Below are 22,476 nucleotides of genomic sequence, written 5' to 3' on the forward strand. Positions count from 1 at the left end.
TTATTATAATTTAGAAAATAGATTTTATTTATTTATGAAATTTTGTATTTTTAAATTGGGTCCACTTTAAGGTGTCTTGTCATCTAAAGCTTCAGGTAAAATAAAAATTGTGTGTGCTGATTTGGCTTTTCCAAAAGCCTGAAAATGGGGGAGAAACCGAGAGCCCAATATGGTGCAGTATGTTAATATGGAGAGATCTGTTGTGAATAAATGAGATGATTATACTCACAAGGGTGGGTCGCCACAAAGGCAACCACTGGAAAGGCCGGCGGGGAGAATTGTAACCTGACCCCGCTCAGGTTAAAAAGTCGCTCTCTGTAGATAGGAGAAAATGGGGATACACCCCTCCACCAAGGGTGGACTAGATAATATTGAAATATGATAACAGAGGCGCCAAGCAGAATAAAATTAGTTAAAATTGTTAAAAAGGGGGAAGTGGGTGGACTCACCTCCCTTCTGAAAAAAATGGCCGGACAATGGACAGGTTACTTACAGTCTAAAGTAACATTTATTAGTAACTCCAAAAGTGCAACGCGTTTCACGGGTAACAGTCCCGCTTCTTCAGGCAAACGATTATTTGGAGGGTGCTGGGGAAGGGAAACAAAAGAAAAAAAAAAAAGGGGGATTGCCAGAGGAACGCAAATACCAGGCACCCAAAGGTGCACCACAAGTCTACAGCAATAAAATGTGCAATATGCATTTTAACAGCAAGATATGCATACAAAATAGACTGAGAACGTGTGCAAATAGCATGTATAAAGTGACAGTGCACATATCCATAATATAAAGGCAGAGTATGAGTCACTCTTAGTAAAATGATAAGACAGTAAAAAAATGAATTTCAAACAGGGAGAAACAGAGGAAGGTTTAGTTTTTAAAGGAGTGAGTGCAGCAGTATATTATGATAAGGCAAAAAAGGCATAAAAAAAAAAAAAAAAAAAGCAGTCTTTCAAGATGAGCAAATGTTCAACTTACTAGAGTTATGAGAAGCAGAGAAAGGTTTCATTTTTGAAGGAGTGAGTGCAGCAGTATATTATGATAAAACAAAAAGGCATAATAAGAAACAGCAGTGTTTAAAGGTGAGCAAATGCTCAACTTACCAAAATCAGGTCATGAACCAGGTAGAGTGCCTCTGTGAGGTGTGGGGTGCTCTGTCTTAAATTTATAAGTGACTGGAATCACCCAGAATGGGGGATGGGAAGTGGGAGCGACAGAGGTCGCATGCTAATGACATATGGTAGTAGGGCGGTGCAGTACTGTGATCAATGTGGGAATAGGATGCAAACCTATGTGTATGATGCTGGATGGGAAGGGAAGGGGGGGGGGGAGAAAGAGAGGGATATAGGCAAAGGGACTGGGATATGCATAAGTAACAACATGCTTACTCCCATAGTGTACCTTGTATGGGTTGGTAGTGGATGGTGAAAAGCGCATAGGATTGGAGGTGGCCTAAATCTTAAGTAAAAACAATAGATGTGGTGTTTGTTATAGGGTCGGAGGCTGGAGAAAGGAAATGTAGTAAGGTTAAATAAAAGTTGCACTTGGAATACATAAAAAGTACATGTAAAGAAAATGCATAAAAAAATTTGTTCATGCCACACTATGCCGAATGTTGGATCCAAAATATACTGGAGAGGTTCATTCCAGCTAGGGTTAATGGTACAGGGTGAAAAACAGAAAACTGCTGTAATAATAGGAGTATGGATACAAATCTATGCATAGTTGCAAAAATTTGTATGAAGCATAAAACTTGACGAAAATACATTAAAAATGATAAAATAAGTAAATGATCAAAACAAAACAAGTGTAAGACAAATATAATGGGTTCGAATAAAAGAGAGGACCATTTAAAATATATTAAAAAAAGATGATTCAATATACTTTCTCTAATTGTTCGTTTAGACCTTCGGGCGTTAGTGTTTTAAGAATTTGTATCCAGAACATTTCTTTATTCCTAAGGACCTCAAAAGCATTGTGCGGTGGGATGGATTCAATAAGCGTGAATTTGAGTGTTTGTGGATTGCAGTTGTGGGTGGAGCCGAAATGACGGGAAATGCTGTGAAGTGGATAGTTTTTCAATATATTGCGCTTATGTTGTCCTATTCTGTTTCGGACAAGTTGAGTGGTTCGCCCCACATATTGCAGATTGCATGAACAAGAGATCAAATAAATGACATTTCTGGTTGAACAAGTAATGTATTGTTTGATAATATACTGAATTTGGGTGGTATTGGATGAAAAGGAATCAGTGGTGTTTATGAAGCGACAGGCAGTACATCTGGATTTCCCACAGGGAAATGACCCAGGGTTTGAGATGGGGGTGGTTTCAGTGGGATTAGGGATAGGTAGGCGTAGTTTACTAGGGGCCAGGAGACTTTTGAGGTTGGGGGCCCTTCTGAATGTGAGTAAGGGAGTTTCAGGTATGGTAGGTTTGAGGTGAGGATCCTGTGTCAGAATCTCCCATCTGTTTTGTATTAGGGATCTGATCTGTTTGTGGTGTTTACTGAATCCAGTGATAAATCTGGGGAAAGGACTGGGGGTCGAGGACGAAACAGTATTGTTGGTATTGGTGATGGTGGCCTTCCATTTGGCGTCTTTGATCAGTTTTTTTGGGTAGCCACGTTCTGCAAACTTTTTGGTAAGGATATCTGATTGGGATTGGTAATCGGAGAAATCGGTGCAATTGCGGAAGATTCTGCGGTATTGACTATAGGGAGTATTGGTTGTCCAGGGTCGGTGATGATGGCTATTGAAATGAATGTAATTGTTAGAGTCAACTTTTTTGAAATGTGTCTTGGTTTTGATGTGATGGGTGTTAGTAAATAAAACTAGATCGAGAAAATCGATGGTGGCGGGATGATGTTGGTGGGTGAACGTCAGACCGGCCGGGTTATCGTTCAGGAAGGTGAGGAAGGTAGGAAGGAGGGAATGGTCGCCCTTCCAAATAACGCGTTTCACGGGTAACAGTCCCGCTTCTTCAGGCAAACGATTATTTGGAGGGTGCAAAATCAGGTCATGAACCAGGTAGAGCGCCTCTGTCCTTCAAGCCTATAAGCATTTCAATGCATACTTTTTACCCTTCTCTTTTCATAACTAGGGTTATGCAGGTGGCAGCCATTAGCAATTCCTCCTTTGCCAGACACCACCTCCACCAGTCTGCCGGATTCTGTCCCGGCAATATGAAAGGAAGGGAGGAGTTCCTCCAATAAATGTAAAATATTTTATGTTTGTCATCATGCAGCTGAAAAAAGGCTGCTATTTATTATTATAATTTAGAAAATAGATTTTATTTATTTATGAAATCTTGTATTTTTAAATTGGGTCCACTTTAAGGTGTCTTGTCATCTAAAGCTTCAGGTAAAATAAAAATTGTGTGTGCTGATTTGGCTTTTCCAAAAGCCGATTAAGGGTCCTGGAGCTGGCCAGCGGAGTGTGGACAGGTTCCCTGGCCACCTGGCTCAGTCCAGGTATTACACCTGTGCAGGTGCTGCTGAATAAAGTTCAGCCAGCCTGACCACCAGGAAGTAGCTCACTTGGTTCCTGAACTCTGGAGGGAACAGAGCTCTCACATGGGAGAAAAGGCATGCAAATCTGCATGGACACTGAGTTGCCACTTGTTTGCATGTTCTGAAAAATCCTGTTTATGTATAGTTAGCCAGGGACTGGAGTGAGACAGGTAGTCGCTCAGCTGAGCTAGGTTTTGTTTTGCTTTACTGACTGTTTGTGTTTACTGGCAACTGTTTTATTTTCCTTAATATACCAGGCAGGAGCCTGACTGTTGCACAAGTCTGCTGTCTCTAATATGAACTGTCGTGACCCTGTTGCTATGGGTAAACGCACACACGCGCACACACACACACACACACACACACACACACACACACACACACACACACACACACACACACACTTCTTTCAATGAATATAATGTTGCATATAATATTGCTGCCACAATATACTTTTGAAATTAAATGTGGCATATACTGTTAACATTTTTATGTTACTTTATATTATTTTACAGGTGAAGAAACAAGACCTTCCAAAGGAAGAACCAGGACCAACAATCAAAAATTTGGATTTCTGGCCAAACCTCATTACTCTGATGGTCACAATAGTCGATGAAGAAAAAACCTTGTATACACCCATTTTAAACCAGTGAGTACTAAAATACTAAAACATTTCACCATCATTTATTAAACGGTATCTGAAGTGAGAAGGATATGGAGGCTGCCATATGCATTTCCTTTTAGTCTACTAACGGGTTTTGCTCTGTACCAGAGCAATTTTCACCTGTCAGTGCTCCTCTCATTCATTAGCCAATAACTATATAGCTACTTAGCACAATAAAATGATCCTTGTTTTTTTTCGCCACCAATTAAGTTTTCCTTGGGTGGTACATTTTGCTAAAAATTATTTTATTCTAAATGCATTTTAAAGAGAATAATAAGAAAAAAATGGGCAAAATTAAGAAATAATGAATTTTTTCCATTATAGTTTTAAAATAAAAGGTCCTACTGTGGATAAAACTTACAAATTGTATTTGCCCATTTGTCCCGTTAATTGCAATGTTTTCCTAGTACAATGTATGGCGACAATATTTTATTTGGAAATAAAGGTGTGTTTTTTCTGTTTTCAAATTTCCATCCATTAATTATTACAAGCCCAGAATTAAAAAAATAACAGTAATATACCCTCAGAAACATACATATTAAAAAGTTAAAAAGTTCAGTCCCTAAGGTAACTGTTTGTTTTTTGAATTGTAATTTTTTTAAATATGCAACTGTTTTATCTGGGTAACTATGGGAGAGTGGGGGAGGTAATGGGCTAATTTTAATGGTAAATATTTTTTTTTTATATTAAATAAAATATATGTAGGTTTAATTTTACTATTTGGCCATAAGATGTTCTTGCGCATTATTTCCTGTTAGCGTACTAATGTACGCTGACAGGCAGTAATGCATGGATGTGTTATCTTATTAGTTACAATGACTGCAGGCATCTCATTGATGCTGGTGATCATTGACACGGACACTTAGATCGGTGAATGGGAACTGTGCGGGAGTGCGCACAGTGGCGATCGCGGTAAGAACCGTATATTTATGCCCTTGTGCGGGAACTGATGTCCTGTGGGGGGTAGATATACTGCCGCGGATGGCAAAAGTGGTAAAACTATGCACATTGCCAGTATTTGCCTTTTAGTCATCCCCACACAATGCCATTTTGTACTGATCAGAAACTTTATTTTTGTAATGGATAGGACTTCCGATGTTAAAAAAAAGTTTAGTGTGTGTGCATTCTCTAAGTCACTATTAAGGATGGTCAGTCTGCTTAAAATAATGCCGACTCATGTGCAAATTATATGCAGAAAAGCAGATAGAATAAAAAAACATTTTTTGTAGATGTTACTTTACAGACTTTATTTCTGTATGCCCTCCAATGTCACTGTGGCTATTAGCTAGATGAGTTCGCTCCTCCATTTGATTTGATGGTGTCATATATTGTAATGGAAAAGGTAGGATGCTCTGATGGTGGCTATTGATTTATAATGTGCAGCTAGATTTTAGTATGGCTCATAGCACATGCTGCCCTCACAGGGCTGACATAAGAGTTCAGTCTAACAAAGCAGGTTGGATGCTCTTTTCATCTTTGGCTCTGACTAATTACTTTGATTATATCGAGGCATTACATATTATTTCTAAATGATACTTTGTGTTTGAAAGGAACAAGTAACCTTAGATAACTTTTTTGGATTCACTGTTCCGTGTTGCCTGCCAGCGTGAAAAATACTTTTTTTTGTATAAACCTGTTAAAAGCAACTAAATAACAGTTAATAACAGTTATTGTGTTGAAGGTAATTGCTGTTACTTATGAAATTTAGCGAGCGTTGTATCAGTAAGTTTCTCATAATTTTAGATTTCTTTAACAGCTTAAAATATCCCTGAACTGGGTGTTGCTGAACATACTTTTAATTCTGTTTTATTTGTGGTTCTGAGATATATAATGTCACAGCACCATCCTCACACTCTAGCACCCCCTGTGGCCCCTACTCTGCTCAGCCTTAACATTCGACCATCAACTATGGGCGGGGAGGAAGCGTCAGTTTACGCTCCTCTCTGACCATCCTAAGGAGCTTCATTTGCTGCTTATGGTTCCCAATATACTGTTACCGCACACAGGAGCTGCAACATGTGCGAGCTTGTGGAGATTGAGCATGGAACAATGAGGTACTAATAGCTGTATTAGTACACTATAGTTACGTGCTTAAAGGAATACTGTACGGGGGTCAGGGGAAAATGAGTTGACCTTACCTGGGGCTTCTAATGGTCCCCAGCAAACATCCTGTGCTCACGCAGTCACTCACCAATGCTCCAGCCCCTCCTCCGGTTCACTTCTGGAATTTCAGACTTTAAAGTATGAAAACCACTGCGCCTGCGTTGCCCACTGACGTCACCAGGAGTGTATAGCACAAGCCTAGAATGGTCTGTGCCTGCGCAGTACGCTCCTAGTGGCATCAGCGGGAGTGAGGACAGGGCAATGCAGGAACAGTGATTTTCAGACTTTAAAGTCTGAAATTCCAGAAGTGAACCGGAGGTGGAGCCAGAGCATCGGTGAGTGGCTGTGGAGGCGCAGGATGTCTGTGGGGGACCATTAGAAGCCCCGGGTAAGTTCAACTCATTTTCCCCCAACCCCCCTACAGTATTCCTTTAATCTCCACAAGCCCACACATGTTGCAGCTCCACTGCGTGTTGTTTGCAGTAACAGTACATCAGGAACCATAAGCTGCTAAAATAAAGTTTGGAAACCTAACCAATAAAGTTGTGAGGTTAAAGCACATAGCAGAATTGCACAAGTTCCTTCTGAAAGATTTCTGGTCGCTATCTGATAGGCTGTTTGCCTCCTGTCTGTGCTGCAAAGTGCCAGGACATACATCGTCCTGCGATGATGAAAATGCTGGGCTTAGGTAGTATCAGGTCTTAAGAGAATAACTTTTCAAGTGATTCCTTGTAACTGGAATCAAAACAAATTTTGGGCCTAAAAGTAATCATTCTGTTTTCTATTTTTAAATTTTTACTTAGTATGTTAAAGGGGCATAACTACAGGGGAGCAGTTCCTGTGACTTCAGAGGGGCCCAGAGCTGTAAGGGGGCCCCAACTACTAAGCCATTCCCTCTAATAAAGGGGCCCATGCTTCAGATCAAGTGTTATTTTTGTGGCTACGATTATGATGGCCACACTTGTTTTACAAACCTTGCAAGATGGGCCTTCAGGCTGTGAGGGTCACAAGGGGTTGGCAAAGGAAAGGATGTGAACAATTGCCCATGTTCATTGGGGGCCATCTACATTTTTCACACACTCCCCCCGCAAAAACTTTCTGTGTAATTGGAAAAATTCTATTCAGCATGTGCACTACTGACTTGGTGAACTGATCTTTAAGAACCCTCTGGCACATTGTGGATCATATTAGCCTCACTGCTCTTTAATGCTAGCTTCTGGGTTCAATTTAATTTAAAATTAAATGTTTCTATTTGTGTTTTTGGTCTGGTTATCTCTTACCATTTCTCTATTCTGACCTTGTGAAGAGGACCTTAGCCTCTGTAATCACTAAGGCCTTACATACCCTCTAGATAGAAATACTGTAGTTGTTAATAGCTGACAAGTTGTAAAATATTTTTGGGAGGGTGCAAAACAGAAATACATTCTCTGATGGAAGCAAACAATTGAACTCGGGCTTATGGGTTTATCCAACATTTTCTATTGGTAATTGAGCATGAAATATTGTGCATACATGCATCTTTAGGTAATTGAATGTTGTGCAGTGATAGAAGAGAGTGCATGCTGCATACATGATAGAAGAGAGAAGTGGTGACAGAAGATTGAATCATGGGAGGGTAACAGACATCATGTCTAATTACTAGGTTCTTATTTCAAGTTTTCTTCATAAAAGACCATCTGTAATAGAAAGACACCAGATAATCTAGGATTACAACCTTTTTTACATTTGCCATTGAACTTGTGACATACTGCATCATTTGGGCTCTCATTGTTTCTTCTTTTTTAGGGTGTTGATCACCCTCCACAGTTTCTTCCACTCATATTCCACACAAATGGCTGGGCAGATATCTTGTGGTCCACTCAGTTTTAACAAAGCTAATTTCCAATGTGTTAATAAATAACAGTAATAAATAACAGGTTAGCAAACATCAACAACCTTAACTGTACTGTAATTTCAACAACATTCTTACAATATAAAAAGTTCAGAACTAGGTGTGTGTGTGTGTGTGTGTGTGTGCGTGCGTGCGTGCGTGCGTGCGTGTGTGTGTGTGTGTTTTATTAGATAAGACCTTTCTAGTTCCTTCCTCCTCTATGACAAGTCCTGCAATGCCCTAAACTTGATGCTTTCCCTGGCTGATCATCATAGGCTTCAGCACTGTAGTTTCCTTCAAAGTTTGTTATTGTAACCCCCACTTACAGCCACTGGCACGTTCACTTAAAGACTGCGTGTCTGGGCTTGTGGCCAGAAGTGAGGACTTTGTAGCACTTTTCTTTTAATAACACTAGGTGGAATGAGTACCTTCAGATTTTTTATCCTGTGCAGAAAGATCCATATTCCATTCAACCATACATAGGAGTGCCCATGCTGACATGTTACCTCAAGTCAAAATCTATCTGCAGTCTCAAGTTCCACAATGAGGTAAACTCGTGTACATGTAATACCTATTCAACATGAAGAACACTTGCAAAGACTCATAGGCAAATGTAAAATATTATTCAGAATACACATTTTTACGTTATTTTTCCTGCTTTCAGCCTCAGAAACTCTTCTTATTTTTTATATATTGCTGTAATGTTTAACCTAGGCTTGGTGTCATGCAGCTTTCTGTCCCAGAGCACTCTGAGAGGTCAGCTGACGATACTGCTCACTACACAGATGTGAAAACGACATCCCCCAGTGATACACCTCGCCAGTAGTAAAGATGCTGACACTACTGATAAATTTAAGAATGTAAATATGGTTGAGATAAGTGTTTTCAATGGACAAATATTGACTAAATGATTTAACCACTTCAGCCTATCTGGACGGATATACTCATCCAGATAGGCTGCATTACCTGCCGCTGGCCCCACCGCGCTTCTGCTGCCTTCTGCTGCCCCGGAGATCAATGAATCGGAACACAGTTTCCATTCATTGATCTATGTCTCCGTATGAAAAACCGATGGCTTATCTGAAAAGCCGTGGTTTTTCTAAGTTTCACATCATCCCTTCAGTTCCTGTAAGCAAGAGTTCTTGCTTACAGTATGAAAAACAAAAAAATGACTGTGGCCATCTTGTGGCCAAATAGTAAAACTACATCTACATACATTTTTTTTTTTAATATACACAATCAATTATATTTAAAATGATCTGTTTACCTCCCCACTCCAAAAAATCACAAATAAAAATTTTAATGAAAAAAAAAATTACAATTACAATTGCGATCCTGTTTTCACAGGCTACAGTGTTACACAATGCAATTCTCTAGTAGGCAAAACAGGTAAAAAGGGCACAGGGCGGCAATGTTTCGTGCCACTATTGGTGATTATAAACTGTAATTTGGGCACCAATAAAATAGCGGGTTCCGAGGACACCAGCTATGTAACATGGAGCTATAAATAGCGGGCACCCAAATTACGGTTAATAACTGCTAATTGTGGCTTCTACTATCAGCGTATAGAGTTAAGTGGCAGGGGGATAAAGGCGCCAGTAGGGGTTAAAGTTAGGGACCACCAGGTGATTGTAGGGTTAGGCAGTGCCAGGGGGAATTCTGCAGTGCTAGGTACCTCAAGGGGAGTTTTAGGATTAGGCACAGTCAGGGGATATCAGTTAGTGTTAGGCATGGGGGGCGCTAATGTTGAGAGCATTTGTGTGTTGAAAACACATCGCTTTTGATTGAAAGGTCTTTAATATCAATTCCTCACTGGTCCATCACAGTACCCCTTTAAAAATAGCTTGAGAACATGATAAATACAGTAGAATCTTGGAGAAGCGTGTCCATTCGCAGCCTGTGAAAACAAAAGGAACAGGGAGAACTCTGAGGGTGCCTTTACAGTATGTGCCTTGCTGCATGTGAACAAACTGCCTATACAATATTATGGGCATGTTCACATCTCTATGTGCACTTTAGAACTGTGTGCTTGAATAACATGGTCTTATACCATGGTTTTCAAACTCACTTTCTAAAATGCTTTCTTTTGGATATTGTGTGCAATAACAAGCATGTTACCATAGCAATTCTACTGTATATGCTATGAAAAATAACGTGGAAATTGTAAAGTGCAGAGTGCACATTGCAATATGTCTGTATTACAGCGTGGGCGTTATGCAACACACATATTGTGAATTTAGCCTTAAGGGAAACACAAATGACAAATTAAAGATATGGTAGAATTTTAATATATTAAAAAAAAACAGGCATAAGGGGCATATGGTTATAAAATATACATGGTGTCAGCCCATTTTATTTGACTGTGGAATAAAACATTTATTTGTTTTATTGCTACACAATGAAGTATATATTGTTAGTTGTTCAGCTGGGCTATTTTTACAGTGCATTGCAGTGGAATGATAAGGAGCTGAAATATAGATATATAAGAAAAATAAGTTTTAGAAAGTGCTTTACCAAAGTGCTTTACTTTGAAAGATTCAGGCTTGGTTTACAAATGAAAAGGTGTTGTGTCCTGTCGTGTCAGTTTTTGACAGTTGGCATCAGCTTTGTTTGTATGTGTCTCAATGGCTGTGTTCACACATAAAAGGTGTACATTTCCAGTCCAGTCCAGTCCTATCAGTCCTGACAGTTTTGTATCAGCTTTCTATGGCTGTATTCACACATAAAAGGTGTACATTTCCTGTCCAGTCAGGTAAAACTGGTGCAAAACTGACAGGACAATGGACTGGACCAGATCTGTACAGATTTATGTCTGAACCAAGACTTCAGGTACACTTTAAGAACAACCTTTCTCACTATTTTAGAGAATAAAATCCACATCTGTATTTTGATGTGAGATTTCAGACAAACTAATTTTTTTCTACTGCAACAAAATCCTGCAAAGTACCTTCCTGATTAGTGGATAGAACAATTAGCTTATTTTGTAAGTTATACATTCAGCATGACCTATTTAAATAACTCAGTACTGCCTGCGGAAAAGCCTCGGGCAGCCTAGCAGACAGAGTTTTGTGCATGCATCTCTTATGAGGAGCGATGCAAAATTCTCATATGTTTAATGGGAAAGCTTGGAATACAGATACATTTGGAAATATAACTTCAGAATACATGCTGTGCAATAGCTGCAACATTAATATCAACATTTCTACTGTGTTCATTAATTAAATGGTAAATCACAGGCTAGCATGGCTGAGCAATCAGAAACAGCTGTAAACTGGTACTACGATTGTTCGTAATTCAGCTATTCAAAATACCCTGAAATCATTCCAACTTTAAGGTGAGGTGGTGAAAAAGAAAAGATAAAAGAAGGATGTCAGATTTGCTGGCACTGTCATTCTTCATCCTAATGAGTGCTGAACGTGGGGAATATGTGACTAGCTTTGTCTCCCTGCTGGAAGCTCTTGTGCTTCCTGAAGCAGCATTCAGTAATCATGTCTGTTTGCAAACTCAGGTAATCATTACTGCGTGATTGCAACGCTATCACAGTGTTTGTGTTCAGCTGTGATACTATTCTAAAGTCTTTCTTCCATTTATTATAAATGACACCCTGTTGTTACTTTGGCTCATTTTCTCAAATAGTGACTGCAAATTAATCTCAGCTCAGCTATCTTGCATAAAGTGAGAGAGGCATGGAAAAGATCACACTCTTGGGTACCTAATTATGCGCTTACAAAAGATCTAGGAAGTGAAGCAAGTTAGAACAATGTCGGAGTCCCTGGAGATTTCGGCACAACTGGTGCCGCCATAGGCCTTGATAGGAATTACAGCTAAAACGGCGCTCAAACAGTAATTTGGGTGCTGTCAAAAAACTGAGCCCAAATTAGTGTAAAAACAACCTAATTCGTCCAACAGCAATAGCTGGAAGCCGAATTATGTATTTCCCCGCTGTCCACGGTAACCAGGAGGGGGATTAGTAATTACCGCCGCCTGGGCGAGATGTTTTTCGGCTTTACCCTGTACCCACATTTCCCGTCAGCTTAATTATATTATTATACACTTAAAAAAGTCCTAGGGTGCCACATACGGGCTGATTGTGTACCTGATGCAATGTGTACGTGATGATGACCTGGATGTGCAGAGCTTATCTTAAAGTGAACCTAAAGGCATAAAAAAAATTAGATGAACTCACCTGGGGCTTCCCTCAGCCCCCTGCAGCCGATCGGTGCCCTCCCAGCTCCGCTCCGATGCCTCTGGACCCGCCGGCGACGACTTCCGGTTTCGCCGTCACCGGCCGACAGGCATGGGAACGCGAGTGATTGTTCACGTTCCCAGCCTGTATATCGCCCCTATGCTGCTATTGCGGCTCTACACTATGCTGCTATTGCGGTTCTACACTATTTGCTCCCTGAAGCCAAATTTATTCTTGCTGCCTCCCCCCCCCTCTTGCAGGGCTTGAGAGGGGTGGTACCCACCCAGAAGAAGTGGGGAGGGAGGCCAACAACATTCCACCATCCCTTCTCATGAGCCCCCTTCCTGTGTCCCCATGCAGAGCTGGCGCAGTTATGAGTTTTTGTGAATCCCTCACCTGTCTCTGTGACTGGACCATGCTTCTTGGCAACCGGCTTTTCTCTACTTCCTGTTTCCATATGCATCATGCAGGGAAACAAGAAGTAGAGAGGATCCGGCTGCCAAAAAGCATGGACGTGTCACATGGACAAGTGAGAGATTTAGAAAAATGCACTGCTGCGCCTGCTCTGCAAGGGGACACAGGAAGGGGGCCCATGGAGAGGGAAGGAGGAATCATGTCGGCCCCCTCCCAAGCAATCATCAGCTAAAACAGCCATTATCAGCCGTTTAAGCCAGTGGTTATCACATGTGTGTACGTAGCTTAAGAGTCTAGCAGGTAGCCATATTGATTCTAATTGTTATATTTATATTTAACCCCTTGCCGACCAGTGGATTTCGGTCTGATCTGTGCTGCGTAGGCTCTCCAGCCCGCAGCACAGATCAGGATAGAGCCAGGGCGATCAGACTTACCCCCTTTTTTCCCCACTAGGGGGATGTCCTGCTGGGGGGGTCTGATCGCCGCCGGCTCTCTGCGCTTTGCGGGGGGGCTCTTCAAAGCCCCCCTCCACAGCGTTTTCGGCGCTCTGTCCCCCTCCCTCTCCCTCCCTCCCTGAGCTGCGCAGGACGGATATCCGTCCTGCGCATTGTAGGATAGGCTTCAGCCTATCAAATGACGGCGATCCCCGGCCAATAAGAGGCCGGGGATCGCCGATCTGCCTTACGGCGCTGCTGCGCAGCAGCGCCGTATGATGTAAACAGCGGGGATTTCTTCCCCGCGTGTTTACATTTTGCCGGCGAGCCGCGATCGGCGGCTCTCCGGCTGTTCACGGAGACAGCCTCCGTGAACGGACATGGAAAGGCCGCAGACGACCAGTTTACGCCAATCGGCGTTAGCTGGTCGTCAAGAGGTTAACAGAAGAAATTATACAAAAACTGACATTGCCTCACAGACTTTGAACAGGTGCGCCACAAATAAAGCCAGATACAAGTCAGAAACTCAGGATTGATTGACTGAATCCAGAAGTAGTAGCATACTAAAGAGGATTAGCCATGGCAGCCACAGTGTTTCTACCAGTGCAGGTTCCCTTTAAAGTGGACCTGAGCTCTTGCACAGGACAGAAGGAAAACATAGAGAATGCATCCTGTATGTATATAAAGAGTTTAGCCTGTCTAATTCCCCCTCATTTGTGCCTAATCACAAGTTGCAATTTGATCTCTCCCCGTATTACCTGACTGCCATGGCAGATAAGACAGATAAGCTCATTTGAAAGCACAGGATGTTAACAATATGCCTGCTTCCATGAAAGCAGGGAGTAGAAACAGAATTTGTATTAGCTGGAACAGAGAAATGTTTTTCTTTAAAGGTTATTATGCTCTTGCGTATCTTTTGAGCAGAGGGGAAGTTCTGAGTTCTGGTCCGCTTTAATATGCACAACACCAACTGCCTAGAATTGGTTTGGCTGTTTCCTTTAATTGTGCAGCAGTTTGTTTATGTTGGTACATTACAATCTAAAGATTATACCCGGAAGGGTTATTGCACGCTGCTTAAACATATAGAATACAACCATTCCATCCCCTTGAGTAGGATTCAGATTGTACTGAAACCTGCTGCAAGGCACAAAGTAGTTTAACAAATAGGTATCATTATCCTTTATGCTTCAAACATTTTCTTTTAGCTATTACTATAATGTATCTCTTCCTATATTTATTGTCGAATATATATTTCCTGGTCATTTGAAAAATAAGGCTATAATAATGATAAGGAAGATGCAGTGGATAGCATGGGCTCAGACAGGGAAGTATACCAGATGCTGTATTATTGAAGATGATGCACAAAATTAAATTGCTAAGTTTCCCTCAGGTTGGTATTATGTGTGTTACATTCTGCTGAGCTCACATTGATAAAGAAAATTGAATAACTATATAAGCCATCCAAGGATGAATCATTGCCTCCTATACTTTGGTATACTGTGTATACTTTTATGCAGCAGGTACAACCTGCACAAAGTAACAGATAAAAGGAGATGAATAGACAATTTAGCAGAATAAGATATTCCACATCGTAATTAGCAGAAAAGGGCCTTTTTTCTTGAAAAGTAAGACATGCACTAGCTGTCTCTTAGCATAAGTCGGGATAGAACTTCAACTATTGCAAAATGCAGGAAAAGGATTATTAACCACTTCCTGCAATATGGATATTTTAAAATGATATGTTTTGCAAGATAGATGATCAAGATACACCCACGGGTCCTTCAAGAGGTGGTGCAGACGTACACGTGCACAGCCACTTTCTGCCGCCTATGGGTTTTAATAGCCGCACCTAAAGGTGCCCATTAGAGATGGCTCGAACCTCCGATTTTAGGTTCGCGAACCTCGAACGCGAACTTCCGCAAAAGTTTGGTTCGTGTGAACTTTCGCGAACCGCAATAGACTTCAATGGTTAGGCGAACTTTGAAAACTAGAAACATTTATGCTGGCCATAAAAGTGATGGAAAAGATGTTTCAAGGGGTCTAACACCTAAAGGGGGGCATAGCGGAGTGGGATACATGCCAAAAGTCCCGGGGAAAATCAGGATTTTACGCACAGCAGCGTTTTAAAGAGTAACTGTCAGGCTGCAGAAGCTAATTTAAACCTCTAGTCTCCTGTGTTAAACAGTTTAGAAGGAAGCCAAAAAGACATTACTGAAGATAAAGATCTCTCTTACCTTTGATGTATGCTTATCAGCAATGCTTAGAGCTAAGCAGGACGCAAGCCGCATAACATACTGCAAAGCATTCTGGGGCCCTCCCCTCGGCTGCTAAGGAGAAGACGGGATCAAGTTTCAGCAGCTTCTAAAACTCAGTCCAGCCACAGCACAGATAAATCTCGGGGCAGCGTACACTGCAGGAGTCCGCTATTGTTCCTAGCCACATGGCTCATTAATATTCACTGCAAACTAGTGTTATTCAGTATGAGCTGTTCTGTGATCAGAAGCAGGCAGGACATGACGACACATTTGGCTTCACAAACATGGAACCTGCCATGAGCTGTCAGGAGCATCATTCTCTGCATATACTATATACAAATTCTGTGAAATCCAAACGTGGACAGTGAAATGCATATGTAATGTAAGTACAGCCAATCTTTAGCTACTGATATATGTGTTTATTTTCTCTGAGACCCTATACCTAACAGCTCCTCTTTAAAGGCAGAAATCCCATTTTATTGCTAAATTACAGGCCTAAAGTGCTTCAAAACATCTTGCTTGTGTATACATCAATCAGGTAGTGTAATTAGTGTACTGCTTCACACTGACAGACCAAACTCACCGTGTAAAGTACCGCAAACAGCTGTTTGTGTAGTGACGGCCATGCTGGACTGGTGCGCACCATAGCCAGAGTGCAGGCGATAGCGGTTTTCAAGCCCATATGGTCGCCGGGCTGAGGTAGCTCAATGACAGAACAGTGACTGTCCAGCTGATCGAATTTGGTCTGTCCACAATGAAGCAACGACCTTATTATCTTGGGTGCCCCCCCCCCCCCCAAGACACTCATATAGCCGGCGGTCATTGCTTCATTGTGATACGCAAGCCCCTTCACTGCAGCAAGGTAACAACCACAAAGGGGAATTGACACACGTAGGTAGGTGCACTGAACAGGTATGCAGTGATTGGTATTATAAATGTGCAGCTGTCACACACACAGGTACCGTGAACAGGTGCAGTGACTGGTATATAATATAACACTACGTGCGGTCACGTATGTAGGTGCACTGAACAGGTATGCAGGGATTGGTATTACAAATGTGCAGCTGTCACACACACAGGTACCGTGAACAGGTAGTCACTAAATGTGCTGGGCCTGGCAGTGGCACAGTAGGAATTAGCAAGGGGCCAAGGGCCAGCTGCGACTGACTGACAGGGCTGTATATGCAACAAGTGCCTGTGGGACACACACACACAAAAATAGATCACAAGAATAACATTAGCTTTCAAAAGAGCTGTTTTGGGGTGCTTTTTAGCAATAAGTATCAGCAAGGAGCAAGCTAACAAGCCTAACAAGAGCCTAACTAAACTTTCCCGATGTCCCTCTACAGCAAGCTCTGCCTTCTCTAATTACTGCAGCCACACGAGTGAGTGAAAAGGCTGGAGCTGTGGCGAGGGCACAGGACAGGGACTGGAGGAAGCCACAGGTAGTGATGGGCGAACATCCAGATGTTCGGGTTCGGGGGGGTTCGGTCGAACATGCCCCCGATATTCGGCATGTTCGGGCCGACCCCAACCCGAACATGTCCCTTTGGGGCCCCTATAGGGTCCCAGCATAAAGGGAGAGCATTTCCCGAGCGCGGGGGAGTGGGTCGGAAATGCCCCCCACCCCTCCCCGCTAAGCTCTCCCTTCTGCTGGACCCTATAAAATTAAATAGAAGTCCCCCAAAGTACCTGTAGCAGGCTGGCAGGAAGAGGACAGCAAGCGGGCAGCCGGAGAGCATAGGCGCTAGTACCATCTGGTACTTCCGCCCTCTCTCTGATGCACTTCCTGTTTACATTTGTAAGTCGCGTCAAGAGAGAGCAGAAGTACCGCGATGACGTGTATGAGGCTGATGGTGCAGTTGGCTGATGGTGTAGTGGTTAAGGGCTCTGCCTCTGACACAGGAGACCAGGGTTCGAATCTCGGCTCTGCCTGTTCAGTAAGCCAGCACTAATTCAGTAGGAGACCTTTGGCAAGTCTCCCTTACACTGCTACTGCCAATAGAGCGCGCCCTAGTGGCTGCTGCTCTGCTCTGGCGCTTTGAGTCCGCAAGGAGAAAAGCGCAATATAAATGTTATTTGTCTTGTCTTGTCATCTACATGATGACACGTACCCTCGTACGCGTCATCGCGGTACTTCTGTTCTCTCTTGACGCGACTTACAAATGTAAACAGGAAGTGCGTCAGAGAGAGGGCGGAAGTACCAGATGGTACTAGCGCCTGTGATCGCCGGCTGCCCGCTTCCTGTCCTCTTCCTACCAGCCTGCTACAGGTACTTTGGGGGACTTCTATTTAATTTTATAGGGTCCAGCAGAAGGGAGAGCTTAGCGGGGAGGGGTGGGGGGCATTTCCGACCCCCCCCCCCCCCCGCACTCGGGGCATGCTCTCCCTTTATGCTGGGACTCTATAGGGAGCTTTGTTCGGCCGGACACGGCTGTGTTCGGCCGAACACAGAAGGCCTGATCGGGTTCGGGCAGCGTGCCCGAGCACCCTCCCGAACACCATGAGGTGTTCGGGGGGTGCCGTACCGAACCCGAACAGGCCAAAATCCGGGCGAACCCGAACAGTGGCGAACACTGTTCGCCCATCACTAGCCCCAGGTAAGTGGATTTTGATTTTATTTTTTGCTTGGAACATTGCTTTAATAGTAGCAGGAACTGATATCTACTGTTTAACAGCCTGCTGCAACACAGACTAGAGCTCCTCAATTTCTGTATAAAAACTACATAAGGTACCTACCACACGTACATTTAAAGATGCCGCATGTTACATTGGGCATGAGATTTACATCAGTAATATAGTAGAATATTGGTAACATTACTGATATCTCCTGTTCCCAATAGTAGACTTTTGGTAACATTACCAATATTCTAGTATCTCCTTATCTTATCCTATCCTCACACTAAAGGTATGTACACACGTCCTGATTTTCCATCCAACTTGTCCTTTGAACTACAACTTGGAGGTGTGTACGTGCAGTCGAGTGACTGATAACAGCCAGTTTGCCCAATCCGCTAGGCGAATTATTTGGATCAACTGTTGTTCAAATGACTATCAGGTCCATAAGTGTGTACAAACAACTTCTAGTAATGTATCCAACTAATAGAAGTTCAAACATATAGTCGTTTGATCAGTCGTTTAATTTAGTCCATTGTTCTATTCAGCCCCTGATGAGTGCGCATGCACGAAACACGTAGGGCAGAGCTTACGGGCGTGGGGTGGTTGGCGTTGAGCAACTTGTTACTATATGCTTATGTATATTGGGATCATGTGAGTGTAATTGCTTTTAATATATTTTAATAAACATACAGTTTTATGCTATGAGAAGCTTTTTAGTTACTAGATTCAGTCTGCTGCTTCTTGGATGATCCGTTTGGCTGAGCCCGCTGCCTTGGGAGTTTTCAGACTGGGAGCAATAAGTGCATGAACTGTCTTATAATGTGGATGGCATATTAATAAGGTGAGAGGCCACGTGTGATATTAAGAAGCACTTGCATGCTTAGGGAGAGAGTGGGAGTCTCCAGAGTCACAAATGTTTTATTGCTGTCTGTGGCTTGGCAGCTGCACTATTTGGTGAGAGAACCTGTGAGACCTATATGGTGGTGATATTGAGCACAGATAATCCGTTTGGAGCACTGGTGTGATGTAAAGGACAATTTAATGTTGATACAAAGTCACGCTATGGTTTTTTGTTTCTTTTTCTTTATTTTGAGCACTATATTGAAGAGGGACCTCTTCTGGAGTACATGAGAGCGCAGCGTCTGGATGAAGAGTAATTTAGTCCATTGTTCTATCCAGTCCATTGTTCATTATCAAGTTGGTTAAACAACATGTAAATTAGGATATCAGTTGGTCAGTGTGTACAAGTCGTTCAAATGACTAATTTAAATGGCAATCATGTTTAAAGTTAGACGTGTGTACGCACCTTAACCTCCTCCCATCTATGCCTAATACTAATCTAGCCCCACCTATGCCTAACACTAGCCTACCCCCTACCTATACCTAAGACTTACACAACCACCACCATCAAGCACAACCAACTGGAGTCCCCACTGCTACCTGGAGTTTGCCTCCAACTCCACTATCTCCGCAGTCACTGATGCTACCTGGTGTCATACCACTGCCAGAGAGTTTGGCTACAGAGTAGCCAAATTCAACCACCACTACTGCCTCAGTCGCTGCCGCTACCTGGAGTTCAGCTACACAGTAGCAGATCTCTGACTCAACCGCTGCTATCTGGAGTTCTCCAGCGCCCAAATTACTCCCCACAGCCACAACTTGTGCTAAAATACATGTGCGCCTATGGTGGTGCCCAATTTGTGGCACACGTCGCTCCCAAATTATTTGTTCCACCTTCGACTTTCAACCTGAATGCTTTGATTGCATAATTACCCCCTTCTAAAAGTAATACGTATTATCTGAGTTAGAGAAGCAGTCAGTATTATAACATTTCTACAACATACTGTATGTCTTTATAGTTTCAAAATCTAATAACTACATTGACAGAACTGAATATAGAGAACAGGATTTATCAGAAGTGGAGAGAATGTTCTTGTTAGAGGAAAAATATTTTCTGCACGTATGAGACTTTGTGTTGAGTAATCACACTGAAGGACACTGCAATCAGTCACTCATTAGTTGCCTCCTGGTCCGCAATGGTTGATGACTTAAGGCAATGGTTTTCGCTTAATTGCACAGCAAATGATCATACAATGTGAAATCTTTAAGGTTTGTTGCATATGGGAACCTGTTACTCAAGGCTGCCAATGTGTTGCTTGTGTAAAGATTTTTAGCTTGATTGACACACTGAGCATGCCATACATTTTATGTCTGTTTTCAACACACTATGGGCCATATCCTATTCAAGGTGATAAGTAGCTTGCAGATGCGAGCTACTTATCACCTTGCCATCGCGCGAGGATTACCGGCAAATCCTATTGCCCATATCCTTCGCGCGATGGCCGATCGTTAGAGAGCATTACTCAGGCGAAAGCCTGAGCGATGCTCCCTTTTACAGAGCGATGGGGAGTGAGGTTTACGCTGTGGTGCTGTCCATCAGCACCACGGCCTCACTCCCCACACATGCGCACTCGCCCGCCGAACATCGCCGACATCTTCCGCCGCAGCATCTGGGGGTCTCCTTTAATAAGGAGACCCCCAGAGCTCCCCGTCGGGTCGCCGCACAGTTTAGAAGCCCCCGCGCAGCTCTGCCGGGCTCCCCTGTCATACGTACCGCCGCCGATCACCCGCCGCCTCTCGCCGCAAAATCCGTCACGTAATTACAGTGTATCTAACACTGTAATTACTGTGCGCATAGAAGGAGCCCGGGCAAAGCATCTTTGAATCTGCAGCCGGGCTCCCCATTGGTCTGCTGTCTGAGCCATTTTATTGGTTCAGACAGCAGACCAATGGGGAGCCCGGCTGCAGATTCAAAGATGCTTTGCCCGGGCTCCTTCTAGGCGCACAGTAATTACAGTGTTAGATACACTGTAATTACGTGACGGATTTTGCGGCGAGAGGCGGCGGGTGATCGGCGGCGGTACGTATGACAGGGGAGCCCGGCAGAGCTGCGCGGGGGCTTCTAAACTGTGCGGCGACCCGACGGGGAGCTCTGGGGGTCTCCTTATTAAAGGAGACCCCCAGATGCTGCGGCGACGACGTGCGTTAGCTAGTTTAGACCTGCTTTTTGCAGGTCTAAGCTAACGCTCATGTCTGCCGGGAAGCATCGCTTCCCGGAGACATGATAAGGGTAATTGGATTCTGTGTTAAGAACTCGCTGGGCGATTATATCCCCCAAGCGAGTTCTTTTCCGCCTGGGGGGGTCTAAAGTTTAATTAGATTAGGCGATGCCCCCATCGCCTAAGTTAAGAACTCGCCAGTGCTTAGCGCTGGCGAGTTCAGCAATAGAATATGGCCCCATGTGTTTATATGATATTAAAGTAGATCGGAGATAAAGTTTTACTCATTGCATACTTGTGTTCCTTTCATATAGTTTATAGGGCATTTCTCAAGCCGAATACTTTGTTTGTTTTATTTTAATGCTCTAATTCCCTAAAAACTAAACAGGCCACGCCCACAGCTCCTTTTGTGCCTTGGCACTGTAGCACGGTCTTATGGAGAGCTCAGCCTGGGCATGAGGAGGAGGAGGTTACTAGCCATTGATTTCAGAGGCAGAGGGGAGGAGGAGAGGAGACTGAATTTACACACAGGCAAGCTGATAGCATCTCCAGCCCACAGCCTGTGACAATGTGACAAACAAAACATGGCTGCCCTCATTGTATCACAGGAATAAATAATCATAAACCTTTGAAGCTGTTTGCAGCTAGATATGCTGTGTAAACTATCTAAACTTTAGATTAAATATGACAAGTAACTTGTCTATATATCTTGTTTTTTATCTCGGATCCGCATTAAGGTGTCATTTTTTAATATACTTTTTTTGTAGTTTCAGTAAACATGTTAAGCATTTAGTTATGTTTGGATTGCATTTGTAACTTTCACTAGACCGTATACTGTTAGTAATATGTGCAAGCTTTTTTTTCTGTGTGTGTTGGCAAAAATATCACCACTATTTTCAAATACGGCCATGATATTAGCCTGATTGAAGTCAAACTAATGCTGGCCATACACTAATTTATTATAGGATGATCGACTGACCTATTGAGTCTTAGAATCCATTCAAAATAAATAAATCAATCAAACTTGAATCCATTTTTTGCCCATACACTAGGGTCAAGTTTTGCTAAACGTTTCCACTTTTAATTGATTGGAGGCTATTTTTGATCACAAAATAAGCACTCAAATGGATCAAATCAAGTAAAGATCGATCGAATACATAATGAAAAGCTCTTGATTCTTGTTTCATTGATTGAAGTAACCCGACATACTCGAATGATTAATTTTAAGAATTAAATCAAATATTGGTTGATAAGAATCGATTCTACATCAAAATGACATCTCGACTTTTGATCCATTCGATCCATTTACTGGTTATAATAATCGTTAGAAGTAAAAAATCAACCAGTGTATGGCCACCTTAAAGGA

The 22,476-nt window shown here is 42.7% G+C and overlaps 1 protein-coding gene across 1 annotated transcript in view; it reads left to right on the forward strand.

Annotated features, from left to right (window-relative positions):
• UNC13C (unc-13 homolog C) overlaps positions 1-22,476 on the forward strand; it is a 784,159-nt gene that overhangs the window by 492,811 nt on the left and 268,872 nt on the right. The window contains exon 19 of the mRNA XM_068275480.1: positions 4,022-4,155. Within this exon, the coding sequence (XP_068131581.1) occupies positions 4,022-4,155 (134 nt within the window). The remainder of the gene's footprint in view (positions 1-4,021; positions 4,156-22,476) is intronic.

This window comes from Hyperolius riggenbachi, chromosome 3 (genome assembly GCF_040937935.1).
Source record: "Hyperolius riggenbachi isolate aHypRig1 chromosome 3, aHypRig1.pri, whole genome shotgun sequence".
Lineage (NCBI taxonomy): Eukaryota > Metazoa > Chordata > Amphibia > Anura > Hyperoliidae > Hyperolius > Hyperolius riggenbachi.